The 22,618-nt window shown below is 39.8% G+C and overlaps 1 protein-coding gene across 3 annotated transcripts; it reads left to right on the top strand.

The window, feature by feature from the left end:
• Positions 1-2,230: 2,230 nt before the first annotated feature.
• On the top strand, positions 2,231-20,968 carry BZW1 (basic leucine zipper and W2 domains 1). 3 transcript variants are annotated; one of them, XM_087707321.1, is made up of 12 exons: positions 2,231-2,355; positions 6,731-6,804; positions 9,067-9,243; positions 9,786-9,880; positions 10,240-10,305; positions 10,617-10,752; positions 11,796-11,905; positions 12,634-12,804; positions 15,204-15,350; positions 15,692-15,830; positions 20,325-20,447; positions 20,534-20,968. In XM_087707321.1, the coding sequence occupies exons 2-12, from the start codon at positions 6,741-6,743 to the stop codon at positions 20,563-20,565; spliced, it is 1,260 nt and encodes a 419-aa protein (XP_087563447.1). In that variant the 5' UTR covers positions 2,231-2,355; positions 6,731-6,740; the 3' UTR covers positions 20,566-20,968. The 3 variants fall into 3 exon arrangements, with proteins under 3 accessions (XP_087563447.1, XP_087563453.1, XP_087563459.1); XM_087707327.1 differs by having other exon boundaries at positions 2,242-2,351; XM_087707333.1 differs by lacking the exon at positions 2,231-2,355 and adding an exon at positions 2,652-2,786.
• Positions 20,969-22,618: the final 1,650 nt, after the last annotated feature.

Below are 22,618 nucleotides of genomic sequence, written 5' to 3'. Positions count from 1 at the left end.
TTTTTTTTCTTTTCACCATATGACCATCATTTATCTTTTTTCTTTGTGTAGTTTTTTTTTAAATGTTCCTTTTATAAATAAATAAATAAAAGTCCCTGCCAGCACACATGTGAAATTAGACCAATGACTGTAATGTTTTATTGTAAACCAGCCATACCAACTCACTTGAAACAATGGTTTTTTTGGAGATACTGAGTGCAGGCAAAGATGGTAGGTCAGGAAGACAAGCTATATCAACAAAAGAAAGATGACAGAGAAATTCAATACTTCAAGGTTAATGTGAACAGAGTTGGCATCTCAAAAAATAATTTTTGATTATTTATCTGGAAAAACTACATGTATTAAAAGTTACATCATTATCTTCTCTGTTGCAAGGCTCCTTAAAATAGGATTGCCTTATTTTTGTTAGAAAAATCTAGATGGCCACTAAGTGGTAGCAAAAAAAAAAGGTTTTTAATGTCCAGTGACATCCAGAATTCATGGATTTGGGGTTTGGGGGGGGAGTATTGACATGATAGTCCTAACTTGGAGGAGGGGGGTACTTTATTGCAAAACTTGAAACATTTAAAGCAGGGATAAATATTTGCCACTTTTGTTGTTTCTAACATTTTCTCCCTCTGCCATAAAGAGTTAAGCTGTCAGATTGGCACCATAACTATCTGCCTCCGGTTTATTTTCTGTTGGAAAAGCGATGTGCCATTTTTGACTCTTATAATTTTTTTCTACAGTGCTTAAGTCAAAAGCACCTAACACCACATAATGAATCAGAATTTGAATCCTGATCATAACTTGACGCCTTCCCCCCCCTTGTTAATAAGACCTTTGTTAGTATTTTATTAGTAATCATTTGTGCCCCTGCGTGAAGACATCTAGGGCTATGTAGCTACATATATTGCTAAACTTACTTCTGAGTACGAGGTTTAGAAGGGAGCAGGGTATACAAAAAAAAAAAAAAAATCCACACCGCAGCGTCATTACAGCATTTATTAGAATATGGTCCTTGTGGGTTTGCAGAGTGGATCTCAACTTTTATAGACTTGATGGACCGTACCCATTTCTTGCCAAGACAGCCGTGCAACTAAGATGCTATTCCCTACATAGCGCTTTACTTTGCAGGAAACTTATGAACGGATCGTTGTTGTTTTTTTCCTGAGAAGGCAAGGCAGATCTCAGCTGATGAAAAGAGCAGCCCGATCCTTTTCCCACAGGGCAGCTGGTTCAGCTAACCAACCTCTGGGCCAGGATGCAGGAAGGCCCAGAAGGATAGACTGGACTCTCAGTTACGTCCAGGTTGCTATCAGATCGCCTTGCCCAACCAGGCGCTTTGTTTGATTTATATGCCGCCCTTCTCCCAAGGACTCAGGGCGGCGTACAACATTAAAAAAAAACACATATTACAAAAGTTAATAGTTGCCTGTAGCTTCCTGCCCATCCACACTTTGTCAATAGGCCATTGAGAAGGCCAGGCTAGCCCACTTTACATAATAAAGACTTCTCCACTGCAGCTGTAGGGGGAAGGGATATTACTCAACTCTCCACAGGGCATCTGAGAACTCATCTATGGATTCAAAAAACAGCCTAGAGAGTAGCCCCCTGCATGGCCCCATGGGAGTCTGACAACCAATCAGAATACCTTTCTTACACAGCAACAGGAAACAGAGAGGTGGGACTAAACAGGGTATAAAAAGCCTAGCAAGCCCCTCCCTCGGCCCTTCTCGTCTTTTCCACCAACATTGAAGCATGTGATCACCTTTTCTGTTCGGGGCTAAAGCCATGTGGTCCTGTCCAACAATAAAACCACCTTTCCAAGCAGCCTCCATGTCTCCAGTGTCTTTTTCCCCACTTGGAGCCGAACCCAGAAGGACATTTCTTTCAACACGCCTGAGGCAAAAAAGCGAGCTGGGTGACCTTGGCCCATCCCCATTCCCCTTCTCCCCCCCCCCCCCCAGTCCTAGCAAGGACGGAAGAACAAGCCGCTCTCGAAACCTTGCCCTGTCAGGCGAAAACAAATAACAGAGCCGCTGTAGGGCCTCTCCTCCTCCTTTTCCCATGGCGGGAAAGTCATAACAAACAAACCCGGCGCGGCTTCTGATAAGCGAGCGATTAGATCTCCTCTCCCCGCCATAAGTGACGCAGGAGGCACGAAGGGTTTGTTGTTGTTTTGTTTTGTTTTTTTTTCCCGGGCGGGGGGGGAGGGGCCTTCTCCGTACAGTCCTCGCGTCACCTCCGCTTCTCGCGAGAGGTTGAAGGGGGAGGAGCTTGAAGACGCTACCGCCTCTAGCCACCTTTCCGTCCTCCTCGCGTCGCTGGTAAAGCTCGTGCTCCTTGGACGTTCCTTTTCTGCCTTAAAAGTCGGTGAGGCTCGAGACGGGGGGCGGGGAGGCGGGCGTGAGGGGGGGAGACGTTCGGAGCGCGCGCCTGGAGAGAGTAACGGCCGCGCTGGTCGGGCCCTCCTTTTTTTTTTTTCTTCCCCTCCCCCCCCTCACGTCCTCTGGCGCGGCCTAGCCTGACCTGTCGGGTAACAAAGCGGCGGCCTCTGTTGGTTGGTGACGCCGCCGCTGCCGCCGCCGCCGTCGTCGCGGGAGATAGGGAGAGAGCGAGAGCGAGAGGGGAGAGAGAGAGAGACCCGAGGCGGCGGCGGCGGCAGCGGCGGCGGCGGTGGTGGCCGGAAGGAAACAAGCGGGACTCTAGCCTAGCCGTGGCGGTGCTCGTGAGAGACATCCCCCCTTCCCTCGGCCATCGCTTCCACCTCCTGCAGCAGCGGCCGCCTCCGCCCGGAGGGCTCGGTGGGTAGAAGGGAGGGGAGGGAGAGGACGAGGGGGGCGCTGTGGGAGACGGAAAGGAGGGGGGGGAAGCATCCGCCCCCCCCTTTTCTATCCGAGGCAGCTACGTTAAGTAGTAGAGGAGGAGGAGGAGGAGGAGAACCGCCACATCATATTCCCGGGCTGCTCTTTTGTGGTGCGGGCTGTAACGTAGTGCGGGAAGGAAGGTCCCTCCCTGGGCGGACCTGGAGGGAGGAGCCTGGTAGTCACTTGAACGGCGAAGGCCCGAAATATAAATATTTGTCTCTCCTTTAACCCGATTATTATTAACCTTTTTTTTCCCCCGGTGCGTATATGAGAGATGGCCCTCTAAATAGGTTATTCTTTTTTTTTTAAGCGATTGAGCTTTTTAGGGTTACAATTCTTTTCTTGAATAGGCTAAAAAAAAAGAGAAGAATTAATACTGCATTTAATACACCCCCCCCCCAAGAGTTGAGAATGGGCCTTGTAAGAAATGGCTTTGTTTCCCAAAGTCTTTTACTACAGTGTTTCTCAACCTTGGCAACTTGAAGATGTCCGGACTTCAACTCCCAGAATTCCCCAGCCAGCGAATGCTGGCTGGGGAATTCTGGGAGTTGAACTCCGGACATCTTCAAGTTGCCAAGGTTGAGAAACACTGGGGAATTCTGGGAGTTGAAGTCCGGACATCTTCAAGTTGCCAAGGTTGAGAAACACTGTTTTACTAGACGCTCAGTAAACTAGGATAAAGTATTAAAAGGGGCACACAGCAGGTGGCATGCACACACACACACACATTTTATACCCGTTTATAAAGGGGGAAATAGGAATGCTTTATCCCTTTTACCTCTACCTTCCTTCAAGCTCCCTGAGTATATTCTTCCCATTTAATACCCGCCCCCCAAGAGTTGAGAATGGGCCTTGTAAGAAATGGCTTTGTTCCCCAAACTCTTTTACTGGAAGCTCAGTAAACTAGGATAAAGTATTAAAAGGGACACACAGCAGGTGGCATGCACACACACACACACATTTTATACCCGTTTATAAAGGGGGAAATAGGAATGCTTTATCCCTTTTACCTCTACCTTCCTTCAAGCTCCCTGAGTATATTCTTCCCATTTAATACCCGCCCCCCAAGAGTTGAGAATGGGCCTTGTAAGAAATGGCTTTGTTCCCCAAACTCTTTTACTGGAAGCTCAGTAAACTAGGATAAAGTATTAAAAGGGACACACAGCAGGTGGCATGCACACACACACACACATTTTATACCCGTTTATAAAGGGGGAAATAGGAATGTTTTATCCCTTTTACCTCTACCTTCCTTCAAGCTCCCTGAGTATATTCTTCCCATTTAATACCCGCCCCCCAAGAGTTGAGAATGGGCCTTGTAAGAAATGGCTTTGTTTCCCAAACTCTTTTACTAGACGCTCAGTAAACTAGGATAAAGTATTAAAAGGGACACACAGCAGGTAGCATGCACACACACACATTTTATACCCGTTTATAAAGGGGGAAATAGGAATGTTTTATCCATTTTTAGAATGGAAGGGGAAAATCATTCCGTTTCTGCTCTGTTCTATCATTTTGCTTTCTCAAGATTACCAAGAATTTGCCTTGCTTCCTGATGTAACATTATTTCAGTTTTAAGGAGAAATACACTACCTATTAGTATAGGCAGAGGCGACATGGGAGAAATGTTTAAATTCATCCCTTGGAACCAACATTGCCACCAGCAATGGAAATGGGGAGATAATTTCACTACCTTTTTTTGCTCTCCTTTTCCCATCCTTGTCTAAGGAATCTTAATTTGTGATTTTAACTCCACCCTAATTTGTGGAACTTGGAAGAAACGTTTTGTTTCTTTTTGTATTTTGCCTGCATGTGATTATCTCCTCTCCTTGTTTTTGTGCTACTTATTAATGTTCAATATTTAGTGCATCATAGTTGTGTATTTACATTAATATAAATTGAATTGAGGCTTCCCTTTTTACTTGTAGAAGGGAGATATTCTGTGTTGCAGTCCTTACTAATTAGCTACTTTTTATATAGATTTAGCTTTCCAGAATTTGTATTGAGGATTACAGTCCTAATACACACGAATGGAATTAGTTTCTGAAAGACTGTTGTAGGTTATTAATAACTTTGTCTTACTATTACTGCTTTTAGTGTAAACACTGACATCTAGTTTGCCCTTATTTTATGTGGATACAGAGCACTGGTAAAATCACAAAGACTAGACTTTAGTATCAAAGCAAAACCTATCCCTTAATTAATTTTGAGGCTTCAGTAAGGATAATTGTTCTGGCTTCAATCTGTGAAATTTGTTAAATCACTAGCTCACATGTTACTGAATTTGAATTTTCAGTATGATTTCAATTGTGATTTTGAGGGTTCCCGCAATTATGTCACATTGCAGTGAAATTGGGACAGCTGTAGGTAAAAGTAGTCTGAAAAGAGAGAAGGGAATTTCATACAAATTATATTCCAAATGGATAGTTTGATTGAACCATCAGGTTAAGTCATCAAAGATTTTTTGGACTATAGTGGGTGTGAACAGTGTTACCTGTTAAGAAAAACTTGCATTGTAGTATTAATTAGTTTGACAGCATTTATTCATTACCTGTCAGTCTTAAACACCAATTTGCATATTGATAGAAATTAATTATCCCTTACTTTTCGCTTTAAAATCTAAAAATATCTTACACAGAAGGTAAATAGGATTTACAGGCAAAATGGCAGCAATATAACTTGTTTTAAAATTGCTGTAATATTTAATCAGGGAGATACAGATAATCCCATAATCTGGTGAGCAAATGCTCCTATTAGTCTTCACAAGAAAAATGGCAACTTTTGCCTGTTGCAGTGATGCAAGTCATAGCATTTGTATGATGGTATCACCAGGTAGGTTTTCACCATTCTGTCCTCATAGTGATAGAGCCCCTAGTTACAGCACTAGTTAAGAGTCACTAGTTACAGCAACAGTGGCAGAAAGCAGCAGTGCCTTGTTCCTGTTTGTTCCTATTCCTATTTATAACACTTGTAATAATACAATTAATTAGAACAGACTGAACTATAAAACAGTTTATAATAGAGAAGTGGATTTTAAAACATCTTCCTAGATGATGGCTCAGTGAAGGAGACTTGAGGAAGCTCTCTTTAAGACCTGGCAGTTAAAAAGCATATGTGGTGCTTAGCCTATCCAGTCTCACAAAAAAAAAGATACAGCTGCTCTCAACTATGTTAAAAGTAAACCTTCCAAGACAAGAGACAAGCTGACTATCACAATAGTCAGAGTCTTTTCAGAAAAGACTCTGACTATTCCAGTTTTAAGAGCCAAGGTGGCGCAGTGGTTAAAATGCAGCACTGCAGGCTACTGCTAGATCAGCAGGTCAGCGGTTCAAATCTCACCGGCTCAGGGTTGACTCAGCCTTCCATCCTTCCGAGGTGGGTAAAATGAGGACCCAGATTGTTGGGGGCAATATGCTGACTCTCTGTAAACCGCTTAGAGAGGCCTGAAAGGCCTATGAAGCGGTATATAAGTCTACTGCTATATTGCTAAAAGTAACATTAAAAAGAAAACAGTTGCCTTTCCCCCTCAGTTGTAGTAGGAATGAGATCTACCTAATGTTCTCTTTAAACGCAATAGGAATTAACTTGAGATAAGATTTTTAAGTGATTGTTCTTACTTGTTATGCAATAATAAACCTGCCACCTTGGTAACTATGTATTATATAAATCACTATTTTGCAGTTAACAAACTTGTTTCTGATTAATGTTCCAGTTTTAAATGTAAATATGTGGTTTAGGACTCATTTGTAATGGCATTATAGACATGGGAAAAATCTGTGTACTCTGATGTGTTTAGGTAGTAAATGTCTTGACCAAATCTTTTTAAATCCTTAAGGATTACTTTCTTAACCAATATATCTTCAATTTGTTGCTAATCACAGGGTGTCTTTTATGAATAATCAAAAGCAGCAAAAGCCAACGCTATCAGGCCAGCGTTTTAAAACTAGGAAAAGAGGTAAGCGTAATCATATGCCTATTTAATCAATTTTTTATCAGTTACAAATTACCACATCACTGTAAAGATTGGTTTGTGATATCACTTTTGATGGTTTTTATTAATGAATCTTTTTGAATCTTATTCAAGACATATTGAAAACATGTTTACATAGTGATCATTATAGAATCAACATCTCTGATTTTTTTTTCCTTATTACTAATTATTGAAATAATGATTAACATATTCCATTTAAAATCTTAAGGTTCATGAATCGGGTCCTGATTCCTATTCCTAGTCACTGATTTTTAATCAGTCTGACAGTTCATGTATTAAGTTCACGCAAGACTATGGAGTTAATGGAATCTTTGAGAAAATGTGCATTTTTACTTCTTCAAAAAAGTTGATTGCTAATGAACAGAATGATTGGGCAATCTGAGGAAAGGTTTAGCTAGGGCGGAGCTCTCAAATTCACGGCCTGAGGGCCGGATGTGTCATGTGCTGGCCATGCCCCCCCCCCCCCCCCCCGGTTTAGCGAAGGGGGGAAAGTCCCAATATATCATGTGATGCCGCTATGACAACGGAAGTTTGACACCCCTGAGCTAGGGTCATACTGTATTTCATTTTATGCTGCAAGTGCAGATAGTCCTTGACTTATGAGCACAATGGAGCCCCAGATTTCGGTTGCTATGCAAGGCAGTTAAAGTTGTGCCCCATTTTATGACATTTTTTTGCTACAGATAAGTGAATCACTGCTGTTGTTAAGTGGACCATGCAGTTAAGCAAATCTGGCTTCCTCCATGGGCTTTTCTTGTTGGAAGCTGGCTGGGAAGGTCACAAATGATGATCACATTAGACCAGTGTTTCTCAACCTTGGCCACTTGAAGATGTCTGGACTTTAACTCCTAGAATTCTGGGAGTTGAAGTCCAGACATCTTCAAGTGACCAAGATTGAGAAACACTGCATTAGACACAGTGCAACTTTTTGTTTTATTTAACATATGGCAAATATATGGACTTACAGTGATTCAAATGTTAATGTCCAGTCCCCCCAGCCATTCAAGGACAAAAAAAATCAGACATTGGGCCAACAGTGCAACTATCATAAATAGATGCTAGTTGCCAAGTGCCTGAGTTTTTGAGCACATGACCATGGGTATTCTGCAACAGTTGTGAGTGTGAAAACTGGTCATAAATCTCTTTTTTTCAGCACTTTTCAGACTTCGAATGGTTACTAAACAAATGGTTGTAAAATGAGGACTAACTGTAGTAATAAAGGGTTCCACCACAAAATCGCGGAGGACAAAATCGCGCTCGACGAAAGCGCGCATTTGACGTCATCACAGCGCGACGAAAACATCGCGCTGTGATCGAAAAATGTAAAAATAAAGCTAAAACCTTCCCCTAACCCCCCCAAACCTAACCCTAAACCTAACCCTTAACCTAACCTTAAATCTAACCCTAAACCTAACCGTTAACGTAACGAAAAACCTAATGCTAACCCTTAACGTAACGCTAAACCTAACGCTAACGCTCTAAACCTGACCCTAACCCTTAACCTAACCCTAACCCTTAACCTAACCCTTACCTTTATGTGAATCGGCTTGCTTTAATTTTAATTTAATTTAATTTTTTATTTTTTTTTGTCGCGCTGTGATGACGTCACATGTGCGCTTTCGTCGAGCGCGATTTTGTCCTCCGCGCTTTTGACGGGTCACGGTAATAAAGCATGCAATACTTAATTTTATTCATTTATCACATATGAAACTGCTGTAAGAGAGGGATGGGCTCTGGAACAAGAGAGCAACCCTGATTTTTATCATAGTTGAAAGAAATACCCTCTCTTTACATGGGATCATGTTTACGAAGGAAAACTATGTATTGCCTTAGGTGTCTGTCAGCAGAATTTGAGGAGAAATTTAATGTAAACCATTTCTGCTTTTTGTCTTAATTTTTCTCGAGATTACTTAGCTTTGAATTTACAAATGTAACAATGATATTTTAAAAGGCATTTCTCTTCAGTCATATAGCTTTTGGGCACATTGTCTGAGAATAACCCCCATTGAATTCAACAGAGGGTACTTTGATTTTGTATTACTTTGAATCAACTATTTAGCAACTGCAAAGTTTGCATAGAACTTTAAACTCTTTAGCTAACCTGTTTGAATTTAATGGGATCCTTGGCTTTCCTTTTGGTTGAACTGATTCTCGGCATTAAATGAATAACTCCAATTACCCTGAATTTCTTTTCAGATACATTTACAGTATTACTTTTTATTGCAGATGAAAAAGAGAGGTTTGACCCCACTCAGTTTCAGGACTGTATTATTCAAGGTTTAAATGAAACTGGCAGTGATTTGGAAGCAGTAGCAAAATTCCTTGATGCTTCTGGAGCAAAACTTGATTATCGCCGCTATGCAGAGACACTCTTTGACATTCTGGTGGCTGGTGGAATGCTGGGCAAGTATCTTTATTTTGTTCACATGTTTTATTAACAAAACACAAAATACAAAAATATAAAGAAAGATGAAGATAAAATGGGGGAGGAAAGGGGGAAGGGAAAAGTGTAGGGAAAAAGAGAAAAAAAGCAAGTATCTTTATTAACTGTTCAGCTTATGATCACATGGATACATTATGAAAACAGTCTATTTTTTCAGAATTGCTTGTGTACCTATATAATTTTAAAGTGATTGTAGTATTCAAAACAAAAAATAGAATAGAGGCAATGTATGCTGCAGTGTGATCATTTTAACATAGCTGTTAGAAGAAAAATCACGGCTCAGATCAGATCTGAACATAGTTGGCTTTCAGTATTCTCCCAAAATATTATAAGATCAGATTCATTTGCCTACCTATTCAATCCCTAAAAAAATGAATTTCATTTGCAATAAATCAGGTGTAATATGGATTGTGACTGTTTCAACAAAGATGTTCTTATAGACCAAAACAACTTCTATTACAGTTGTTTTTCTTACAATTGAAATAATTTTTATTTGTAACAGCCCCAGGTGGTACCCTGGCAGATGACATGATGCACACAGATGTCTGTGTATTTGCTGCACAAGAAGACCTAGAAACAATGCAAGCATTTGCCTCGGTTTGTGTGTTTTCTTTTATTATTTCATTGATTCTATTTTTCTATAGTATGATACATTGATATATAAAAATATCTAAATGACTGTTAATTAAGCATTTTATTTCTTAATCCTGATCATTTTCATTTATCCCACTTATTATTTTTATAAATAACTATTATAATTAACTCAAGGCAATGAATACACTCCTTTCCCCTCTTATCCCACCCCCCACCCCCCAACAACCCTGTGAGGTACGTTTAACTGAGGGAATGACTAGCTGAAAGTCACCCAGCCAGCTTTCAAGGCAGAGCTGGAACTCACTCTCTCCTGATTTCCAGCCTGTTGCTTTAACCACCTCACCAAACTATCTATTTTATAGGTCTTTAACAAGCTGATCAGGCGATACAAATACCTGGAAAAAGGCTTTGAGGATGAAGTTAAAAAGGTACTCAATGAAAACTAGATTTGTTTTACCTTACCTTGCCAAAAAATGGATGTTATTATATATAAGTAGTTCTAGACTGTCTGCTTCTGCTGGTCATTTTCTAGCTGGGGGAAAAAGTTTCATCTACTGCATAACAATTTTAGCGCATGTATACACATTGAGAGAAAGTAATTACAAATGTCTTTTGAGCAGTGTAATGTGAAAAAGTGATGGTCTTTTGATGACTGCCACAAAAATTCCTTTTAATACTGTAGTATGGCTTCAGTATATCATTTGTTTCAAGATGACTGTTACTGAATTTCCTCTTGCAGTTGCTGCTCTTCTTGAAAGGTTTTTCAGAGTCTGAGCGGAACAAGCTGGCCATGCTGACGGGTATTCTTCTGGCCAATGGGAACCTTAATGCATCAATTCTCAACAGCCTGTATAATGAGAATCTTGTTAAAGAAGGTAATTACAGAAATCTTGCCTCTGATGCAGCTTCTTCCATAGACGCAACACCCTCACTTATTGTTGTTCACCTGCTATGTTCATAGTACAGGTAGTCCTTTGTCTTATGACCAGTCACTTAGCTACTGTTCAAGGTTCCAGTGGTCCCCTCAAAGGTGCTTATGTCTGGGTTCTGATGGATTATCCCTCACTGAAATGACCACATTTCAGACATTCAGCAACTGGCTCATATTTATGGTCATTTTGCAGTGTCTCATGGTCATGTGACCAAATTTATGCAGCTTTTGAGGGAAATCAGTATTTTCCAGTTTTTGCCAAAAAAAAAAATCTCCATAGCAAACAATGGGCTTACTTTCTTAACTGCAGACTCACTTAATCAAGTTGATTTGATTAGTGACTATCAGAAAAAAGGGTAAAATTGAGGCGATCGTGTGATGACCTGCTTTACGACCATCATGACTGATGATCATAATGGGCAGCCTTTATTACAGAGGCACATTGAGGATTAACTCTGTTCATAAATATTGTGGACTCAGTTTAAAACTAAAATTGCTTCTAAAGTTTAAATATAAGCTACTGATATACGACAAGAGCAAAAATAATATTAAATAGCATTTGAGGCCAAGGAGCATTGTATTTGTTGTGTCGTCATAGAAATTTGTTGAGTTCTATTGTGTTACATAGTGTTATGTAATCGTTGAAACCCCCTCTAAGGGAGGTGGGCAGTTCAAAAAAGAGAAAAATAAATAAATCATTCTCTTCTAACGATTTTAAAATCTTCAGCTCCTGCAGGCATCATGTCTTTCGGTAATAGAGTAGCAAAAATTGTTGAAAATATTGCTGAGTAATAATCCTGATAATGTGAGACTCACTTTGACACTTTCCTTTTGGAAAGTCTATTGTAAGTGATAGTGTATGAAGAGGGGTTTCCATGATCTCAATGTATTATTGGCTAGATAAAACTTGGAAAGTCTGTAGAAGGAGAGGATCCTACGTATTCCCACTGTGAAGTCTTAAAAGTAATTGTGCCATTTTCTGTGCAGGTGTTTCAGCAGCCTTTGCAGTAAAATTGTTCAAATCATGGATAAATGAAAAAGATATCAATGCAGTTGCTGCTAGCCTTCGCAAAGTCAATATGGATAATAGGCTGATGGTAAGTAGATAGAGTTTTGTAGTCAAAGTGAAACATCTGTTAAGAGAGAGTAGAGTATTGGTATATACCAAGAACATTGTATTTAGCTTTCATGGGTGACTGTTCTGGATGCACAGATTCATGCCTGAAGCTCATCTAATAGATTCACTATTGCATATTTAATTTTTTTAAAATCTGAATTTGGTATCTTCATTATAATTCACTCTAGTTTGGCATTTTGGTATATTTGGTAAATCTTGATTTGAATTCAGTATTTTAACACAAATTTTGACATAGTATGATCCTCAAGGAAACCCGATAGGAAAATGTATGGTGATAAAAACTAAGATAGCAATAGCAGTAGACTTATATACCGCTTCATAGGGCTTTCAGCCCTCTCTAAGCGGTTTACAGAGTCAGCATATTGCCCCCAACAACAATCCGGGTCCTCATTTTACCCACCTCGGAAGGATGGAAGGCTGAGTCAACCCTGAGCCGGTGAGATTTGAACCGCTGAACTGCTGATCTAGCAGTCAGCTGAAGTAGCCTGCAGTGCTGCATTTAACCACCGCGCCACTTCGGCTCTTAACCGAATATATATAACTCCTCATCTCTACCTTCTCAGCAGATAGAAAAAATTATATTATTTTGAGTATTTCCATGCATCAAACAAAGATGAAGTCTTTTTGGTAAGCACTTCCATGTATAGTTCCTTAATATTTACAAAAAAAAAAAACCATATGTTACAGGAGCTCTTTCCAGCCAACAAGCAAAGTCTTGAACACTTTACAAAATACTTCACTGATGCAGGATTGAAGGAACTTTCTGAATATGTTCGGAACCAGCAGTGCATAGGAGCTCGTAAAGAATTACAGAAAGAACTTCAAGAGCTGATGTCACGAGGAGATACCTTTAAGGATGTAAGTATAGTTAGCTGGCAAGCATAGATTTAATTCTTTAAGAACTTAATGGAATACCAGAATGAAATAGCATTTTTAATTGAGTTCCTAATGGTACACGTTAGGTCTAATAGGACAATAATAGTTTTGGTAAGTTAAATTCTTAAGATTCATGAAATATTTTATTTAACTTCTTCAGTGTAAAACATTGTGCTTTATTGAAAAATGTGAAGAAAAAGCTAGCCAGCATTGACTGATCTCAAGCTAACTAAGATAAGCCTTGGTTAATCTTTGGACAAAGATCTACTAGAAGTCTTAGGGCTGTTAGACTGAAAAATTGAACATAAATCCTGAAAGAATTTAACACATATCCTGAAAAAAGGTAGTGGTAAACTACTTTCAGAAAACTGGATGGATATAGTCACAGGGATGTGAGGACAGCTCCAGGGCATCTTTTTACTTTTTAAGATCACTGTCAGTACATTTTTCCTCCAGACATTTACTTCAGAAACTTAAAAGAAAGAATAGTTCATCATAAATATTTGTATACATAATGTTACACATAATTGTACAGGCGCCCTTGACTTAATAACTATTTGTTTAGTGACCGAACTTAAAACAGTGTTGAAAAAAGTGACTTATGACTGGTTTTCACATTTATGACTGTTACAGCATCCCCATGATCACATGATCAAAATTCAGGCCCTGGTCATGTGATCATTTGTAACATTCCTAGCCATTTTCCAACAAGCAAAGTCCATGATTTGCTTAACTATTTAATATCAATTGCATCCCCCAAATGAAATGACATGTTTTAATTTGAATAGTCTATAATAGAGTAGACTGCTTGCCAAGTGATAACTAGAGCACTTTAGGAGAAAAATGAAACTAAATCCAAATATTTTATTCTGGTCACCCAACCTTTTCCATAAGCAATTCTATAATTCCTACTTCATAGAGTTTATGATTAGCTCTTCTGATCTCCTAATGGTTATAGAATTCCTAGAAACTTTATTTAAATACAACCAATTTTGTTTTTAAGTACAACGACAATAAAGATTATACTTATTGATTTGACAGAAAACTACTGTATTTTTCGGAGTATAAGACGCACTGGAGTATAAGACGCAGCAAGGTTTTGAAGAAAGAAATTTTTTTAAAAAGTTTTTGCACCCTGCAAACCTTCCCAAAAGGGCCTGTTTTTCGTGAAAACAAGCCCATTTTTCGTCAAAAAAAGGGCATGGATAGCCTTTAGGAAGCTTATAGAGTGCTCCTGGAGGTTGGAGGGGGGGAAATTGAGCAAAAAATGGGCCATTTTTTGCCCATTTCTGCCCTCCCCAGCCCCCAGGAGCTCTCTGAAAGCCTTCCAGAAGCTCTGCACAGCCATTTTGGTGAAGGGGACAGAGTTTCAGGAGGCACAAAATGCTGTATTCCGTGTATAAGACGATGCACCCAGATTTTCAGCCTCTTTTTTGAGGGGAAAAGGTCCATCTGATACCGAAAAATACAGTACATGATTCATATAAAAGCTGCATTGATTCATTTAATAACTGGCAAAAAAGGTTGTAAAATGGGATGTAACTCACTTAGCAACTGCCTTGCTTAGCAATTAAAAGCAATTTTTTTGCAATCAAATCCAAAGCATTCCATTGCTTTTTTGGTTATGTTAACAGAATGCCTCAGATCTATGATTGCTGTCCACTCTTGATGTGTTTTAATAATTCTTTTATGGCAATGGTTGAAAGACAGTTGACTGTGCTAGTATTTGAAATTAATATTCTGAACTACCTAACAGCTAGCAATTATTCCCTACTGTTAACATGCCTTGAGCAGTGCAGATAAAATTTGTTTCAGGAAAAAACACTCTCAGCCTTGAGTCTGATATTTCAGTGTGACGTTCAATAACAATTCAAAATATGTTACAAGTGATGTTTTTTACATTAAGCACCCTGCTAAATTTGCTTCTGTTTGATAAATAAAATTGTTATTCTGGCACTGTTAAATTTGATAAAGAATATTAACAACTTCCGCCATTTCAATATTTGTATGTTGAACAAAAGTAAGGTCAAAACACTATCGGATTCCTGTGTCCCATTTCCATACTTTCAGGTGGCAGGTCTAAGAGGAAGCTCTATTCCAGTGTTTCTCAACCTTGGCAACTTGAAGATGTCTGGACTTCAACTCCCAGAATTCCCCAGCCAGCGAATGCTGGCTGGGGGATTCTGGGAGTTGAAGTCCAGACATCTTCAAGTGGCCAAGGTTGAGAAACACTGCTCTATTCAGATTTCCTTGGACTTGAGTACAGTATTAGTGTTCAAGACCTTGCTTGACTTGGATTCTTGCATAGTTTTGGTTAAAGTCCAGTTTGAGTTCATTATAAATGTTTGGACAAGGCTAATGTGCAAACCCTGGTTGCCTAGATCATACCATACGTCAAGGAAGAAATGAAGAAGAACAACATATCAGAGCAGACTGTAATTGGCATCATCTGGTCTAGTGTAATGAGCACTGTGGAATGGAACAAAAAAGAGGAGCTCGTCGCAGAACAAGCCATCAAGCACTTGAAGGTATAAGCTCATTGATAGGATTAGGTTTTAAATATTTTTTTCAGTCTGTTGCAGATATCTTAATCATCCATCCGTCTTTTTCAGGATGTTTTGTCTGAGGTTTTCCTGAAGTAATTTTTTTTTAGAGTGACCTTATTTTTAAAATGGAGACTTAACGCTATTAAGAAACTTACTCCAAAGATTCTAAGATCATGTAGGTTTCTTGACAACATTTTCCTTTGTAAGAATTAGAAAAGGCATTTTAAGAAAATACTAGTTTTTTAATAACTGTATTCTCCATGGCTAAGATGAAGCAAATGTTTAAATGCAAATTAGGAAATAATTTATGACTTTCTTCTCAGCAATACAGCCCTCTTCTTGCTGCCTTTACAACCCAAGGTCAGTCTGAACTGACTCTGTTGCTAAAGATTCAAGAGTACTGTTACGACAACATCCATTTCATGAAGGCCTTCCCGAAAATAGTGGTGCTCTTCTACAAAGGTAATATATAACAAATCTGTCTCTTTTGAAATCAGAGGACGTTAACTATAATCTTGGAGTCTGGTGTTCATAAGACAGGCCTATATGCTGGAATACATTGGGGGTTGCTTATTCCAGTAAAGTCTTGTAAATTTGTGGAAAGCTCTAGAGATTAAATAATACATAAGCAATACAGCTTCTTTTATTGCAAGATTATTATCAGATTTTTATGTTTTGCTTTAGGGATTAATGGTTCACTTTTGTGCTAAATGTTATGGCATGGAACAAAACTCAGAGATTCTGTGAATTAAATCATAAAGTTCTGTGAAAGTGACTTCTCCTTAGAACACTTCCCCACAATTGTCCAATGCTCAAAAAATGCCTGTGTCCTCCTGTGCGCTGCTTGGAGAATCCAAGCATGAGTTAACTTTGTCCATTAGAGACTGAGTTATGAAATTGTTGGCCACACCTCCTCTGACTGGAAGGGTTCAGTTTTTTAACTCAGTCCAGCCTGAAGAGACATATAATTTTTCTCTCTAGAATAATAGACAAATTAACTTTTATTGACTGTAAGAAGTATATTTTCCTTGTAGTGTGATATTTCTTTCCTCTAGGCAACTACAGCTCATTTAAGATAGGCTTTTCCATTCCGATGACTGCCTTGCTAGGCCGTTTCTCAGCGCGTTAATGGCGCTCCTTTAAGGTTAAATCAGCCGGAATGGTGGCAATTTGCCCTTCTTCACCTACCAATCGCCGCAGCTGAGAGCTGGTTCGCCACTCTCATGTTGGCTACCGCGGGCTCGATCCACTCATCAAGCACGATCAGTTCCCTCACCTTATTGAATGTCTTTGCTGCTGGGCTTGCCTATTCAAGCACGACCGGCATGATTGTGGAAGAGCATGTTTGGCGTTCTGCCGCCAGCGCTACAGCTGCTGTGACTTGCTGCCACAAGGGAAAGCGGCACTGTAGCTTTCATTGCTCCCAATGATGTTTGGAACGGTGGCCATTTTAGAGGCGTTTGAATTTCGCACCCTTTTAGAACCGACCGAAGGGGTGGCCGGATTCTTCGCGCCTAATAGAATGATGCAAGATCACCTAAGGGCGGAGTTAACTGTTTCTGATTGCGGGCCGCCATTGTGCACGAGGTTTCGTCCCGTGCAGTTCTGCAGCTCGTGTTCTCTCTCTCTCTCTCTCACTTCACTGTGCAGTTATTGTGAAGTCCTGATACCAGAACGAATCTTCCTTAGTCTATCTGCGTGAGCTTTCTAATACTGATAATGGCAGATCGCTTGGAGGCTAGGAACAATTCTGGGGCAGAGACTTCTTCCTCCTTGCCACCCATTCATCCCAGGACCAGTGATAGGATTGGGAGGCCGATCGCCAGGACCTCCTGCAAAATCAGGGCAGACGCCTCATCTGCAGCCCCAGATAGAGCCACAGGGCGCAAAGAGAACAACAAGAAGGGGATTAAGCCTCAGACTACCTCCACTTCCAGCAGGTCACCACCAGCTCTTATGATGCAGGGCTCTCCTCCTGCTCCCCCCCCTCCCAGCCTGACAGGGGTTCAGGGTTGGTCTCCTGATATTCCTAGGCCACAAGGCCTACCTGTAGGGGATGTGGTTCTGGGGCCCCAATCCTTGTCTTATCTCGCAGACATGTTGGAGGGTCAAGTGCTTGCGCCTAGGAGCATGGCACCGTTGGCCTCCTTTACACCTACCGCAGCAGGGTTGAGGCCCAAGGAACCTTCTAATCTTAGTATCCCACCGGAACTCAGAGACATGATCTCTGTGGCCATAACGCAAGGGGTAGATGAACTCCAGCGTAGGGGACAACAGTCCAGACCTTCCACTTTACTCAGGGATCCAGCTGTTTCCCAGGAGGATCTTCAGTCCCCGACCCCCTCAATTCACAGTGAGGGCTCTATCCTGGGCAAGGAGGAGGACCTGGGTGACCTGGAGCTTTCTTTTTTAAAAAAATATATTTTTATTATTTTTACATTTAAAACAATGCAGTACCGCGAAGTGGAAGTGAACATATATACAGCTAATCTCAACCATTAACAATTAGCCTACTTAATACATTGTCTATCCTTCTGTCCAATCACAATATAATACAGTTTGTTCCAGTCTTGTCACCTTGTCTTATACCAATCATAAAATCTGTTCCAGACTTCAAAATATTCTGATTCCCCCTTTATTTTTAAGTTCAAGAATCTGCTTCTGCACAGGCCAACACTTTTCTGATTATATCTAGCTCCGATGGTGTATTTCTACAAATCAAAAAGCCAAAGTAATAATTCATGGTGAATTAACGCAGAGTATAGCAATCCAGAAAGGTACAAGACAAGGTTGTCCCCTATCCCCGCTGCATTCTGAACTGATAAAATCTACCTCTCTTAATTCGGCTGAGCCTTCGTACAAAACTGAACCCTTCCAGTCAGAGGAGGCGTGGCCGACAATTTCATAACTCAGTCTCTAGGCTAATGGACAAAGTTAACCCATGCTTGGATTCTCCTCGCAGCGCACATAGAAGGACCGTTCAGGTAAGTCAACGGTCGTTTTACTCAAAGAATGCCAGGCCACATGCTGATTACCATGCATTTCCCAGCAAAATGGGAATTCCCACCCCACCCCGTGTATGTGTATATAGATAGATAGATAGATAGATGGATGGATGGATGGATGGATGGATGGATGGATGGATGGATGGATGGATGGATGGATGGATGGATGGATGGATGGATGGATGGATAGATGGATAGATGGATAGATGGATAGATAGATGATAGATAGATAGATAGATAGATAGATAGATAGATAGATAGATAGATAGATAGATAGATAGATAGATAGATAGATAGATGTTCTGAATGAATCCAGAATTCTTGGGAGCAGATCTTCACTCCTAGGAATATTCTGCTGTGGGGAAAAAAGAGCACAGTTCTTTTATTTCTCCTTTTCCTAAAATCTATTCCATGAGGTCACAAATCCTTTGGGGAGGATAAGGAGGCTTCAGAAGAAGAGAATGACACTAGGCTTCCCTCTTGATGCAGCAAATGCCTCTGAAAGAAAACCTATAATTATAAATATCCAGTAAACAAAAAATTGCTGGTGACAAAAATTTGGAGAAATTTAAATTGGTCTTAGAATCACTATAATAAGAGTATAAAATCAGAATCATGTTAAGTATTCAAACTGCTTTCCATATTATCTATAATTACAGCCCTCATTAGAGAAGTTAATTGGAGATAGTTACATAAAAAGTAGATGGAATATGATGGATCAAAATTCAAAATGACTCTAGAAATGGGTTTCTTGGACTGCGTATGGAACAAGACAAGCCATTTTATTTCCAGAAATGAAACCGCTTTAGAATATCCGGATTGCAACATTTGGTTAAAAAAAAAAAGACACATGGAGATCACTTAACTATTCCATGCCCAGGATAGCAAGCCTGCACACAGCTGTGCAGTGATTGAATGACTTTGGACTAATAGTACACCTTTCTGAATGTTCTGAATGATTTGCAGTGTGCAAAATGATATTCAGAGGAATTCTGAAGGAGAGAGTTGACAGCAACTAAAGCCACTTTTTGAGGACTGCAGAAAATAATGGGAATCGGAGTACACTTTTTAAGTGTGGGGGAGAAATGTCTACATTCGTTATAATTCATTCCAGTGGAACTTCTTGACGATTCAGCAGAAAAGAAGTCCCTTCCGATTTAGCCATTGTTAAGATTCTTTTCCATCAGATACTGTTGATTTTTTAAGAATATTTTTCAGATGATTCCTAAAGCCATATTTTTTAAGAGTATTGCACTCAACTTACTTTGTTTCAACTGCGTGGGGTTTGTTTTAACAACTCTTATGAAGGGATCTCCTAAAGTTCATTTAAATGCAGAACTTGTGATGATAGTTGGGTTATCTTTGGGGGAAGTGAGTTTTGAAGAAAATGATAGGGTTTGTTTTCCTCTCAAGGAGTCATTTAGCGTGACCCGTCAAAACTGCGGTAGACAAAACCGCGCTCAACGAAAGCGCGTACCTGACATCAGCAGCGCGACGAAAAAAATTAAAAATAAATTAAATTGAAATTAAAATAAAATAAAATTAAAGCAAGCCGATTCACATAAAGGTAAGGGTTAGGGTTAGCGTTAGGTTTAGGGTTACGTTAAGGGTTAGGGTTAGCGTTAGGTTAAGGGTTAGCGTTAGGTTTAGCGTTAGGTTAAGGGTTAGGTTAAGGGTTAGGTTAAGGGTTAGGGTTAGGTTTGGGGGGGTTAGGGTAAGGTTTTCGCTTTAATTTTAAATTTACCGCTCACAGTGCGATGTTTTCGTCGCGCTGTGATGACGTCACGTACGCGCTTTCGACGAGCGCGCTTTTGTCTACCGTGCTTTTGTGGTGGAACCGTCATGTAGTGGATTGCTGTAGAAAGTTTTGCCTGACCTAGGAGGCAGACACTAATCCTCCATTCCTTGTGGGATGTGTTGCCTGACAGCCCTGTTGTTTTGTTTTTCACAGCTGAGGTACTCAGTGAAGAACCCATCCTGAAATGGTATAAAGATGCACACCTTGCCAAAGGAAAGAGTGTCTTTCTGGAGCAAATGAAAAAGTTCGTAGAATGGCTCAAAAATGCAGAGGAAGGCAAGTAGTCCTACTCTTATTAGACTATTAATTACTAGACATCCTGACTATTGTACTCAATCTGAAATGTTTTGTTTGTCTTTCAGAATCGGAGTCTGAAACTGAAGAAGGTGACTAAATTGTCAAAATGTCAACAGTAAAGCAAACAGGAGCTGTAGATAAAAGTGTCATGTTTTGTGTCCTTCTGATTCTTACATCCTACCTCCCTTTATCAAGCATGATACAAGGGCTCTCATAACAAATTTGTTTGCATTTTCTAGGGTCCTTAGAAAACATTGAAATTAGGTTTTTAAAACCATGTGTTAGTAGCTTACAGGAGCTCTAGATTTGATCCTAACATTGCATTAATCCTTTCAGTTACATTCTACCTCCTGTATTTTCTACTGTAATATAATTTAAGGCCTTCCCACAACTTAAATTCATTTTATCCCTGGGTTTTCTATAAAGGTTTGCAGTAGACATGGGAAATGAAATTTGTTATAAAACTCTGTTTGCAGATTAAACTGTACAAGTATCCAAAATCTACAAACCAGATTTGTTTTTGTTTGAAAGAGAACTAGACTAAGAATGGATTCTCCTACACCACTTGTCGTCTTTCTTCTCAGCTTCTTGGTTTTGATACTCTTGCATTTTTTAGACTGTGTCTCTTCACGGATTAAGAGTTTTTTTCCTCCATGGAGTAACAACATTCCTTGCTTTAATAAAAACACAATGTGAGATTAAATCTTGCAATTGAATACTATGCAGAAATGATCTGCAGTGACCAGCTAAGAATGCTATGGCAAGGAGAAAAAAAGGTTTTCTGACTTTTCTAGCTAAAAAATTAAATTGATATACTTCCTAACACAGCCCATAATATGCAAATTGTACAATGGTTTAAATTGAATCTTTAAAAAATTCTAAACAGGTTATTTTGAGGTTGAAAATGTTTGATTCAGAGCATTTTCCTTGCTGCTAAATTTAGCTAGTTTGTATTTTGGGCTCAGATCAACATTTAGAATTTCTTTTCTTTATATCCCAATTAACAAACTGAAACTTTGCCCTCCTAGTAATTTTTTTTGTTGTGGAACAGCTGTCCTTGTTACAAGTGGAAGTGGCACAAGCTTAAGAGGGAGGGGGGTATATAGGTGGGGAGCACTTGCCTAAACAACGTCAACTTCTCTGCTGGCTTCTCCATTGACTTTGCCTGTGAGAAGCTTTCAAGGATGCTACAAATTACAATCGTGTGACTGCTGCAATAATTGTGAGTGCAAGCAAGGTGCCAGATCACAATCACCTAACTCTGCAAGTTGCCGGGATAGCTGAAACTTGTTCAGTGCTGTTGAAGCTGGTTACTGAACAAGTGGTCATTGAGGATACCTTCACAGAACGAAGTGGCAGTAAAACGTTTTGTTTGGCATTAAATTACCAAGCTCTAGGCCAGTGTTTCCCAACCTTGGCAAGCTGAAGATGTCCGGACTTCAACTCCCAGAATTCCCCAGCCAGCATTCGCTGGCTGGGGAATTCTGGGAGTTGAAGTCTGGACATCTTCAGCTTGCCAAGGTTGGGAAACACTGGCCTAGGCAACCCTTATCATGGGATATCAGTAATGTGTGTTAACAATGGGGAAAATGGTGTGATCAAAATTGGTTTCTCTTTAGATTGAAGTTGTTTTTTACCTTGCCAGGCAATCAAAACCTACATATGCATTTGTCATTTTGCCAGTGTTAACCCTCGTGATATCCCTTCTAGTATGTATAAATATATGAATGCATATTTGGGTAACAGTTTTTCCCTGGAGTTTTTTATGGTTGCGTAGAAGAGGTGGGTTTCTACCTGTTCGCACCGTTTTGGGCGCGAACCGAAGTACGCAAAGCGAACCTGTACCAACACAGGTAGGAACCCACCCCTGTTGCGTAGCCATGTTTAATATGTAGTATAAAATCTGAAAGGGAGTTTCTATATATTTGGAGTGGAAGATGGTTAATGAAACCTGTTAAGGGAATATTGACAGTTTTCCTCAGAAATTACTAAATCAGATCAATTAATGTTTTGCAAGATAAAAATATACTTTGTTCCAAAGATGAAATTTGATATATTTCCTAAAGCAGATTCCCACTTTTCAACATAAATTTCTTTCATTTCATATACATTTAGTTTTACCATCCTGCAGCTTTATTCCATTTTACTAG

Source organism: Thamnophis sirtalis, unplaced genomic scaffold (assembly GCF_051295495.1).
Source record: "Thamnophis sirtalis isolate CommonGarterSnake01/CBP01778 unplaced genomic scaffold, rThaSir2_p1.2 scaffold_1, whole genome shotgun sequence".
Lineage (NCBI taxonomy): Eukaryota > Metazoa > Chordata > Lepidosauria > Squamata > Natricidae > Thamnophis > Thamnophis sirtalis.
This window is presented reverse-complemented; position numbering and strand designations above follow the sequence as displayed.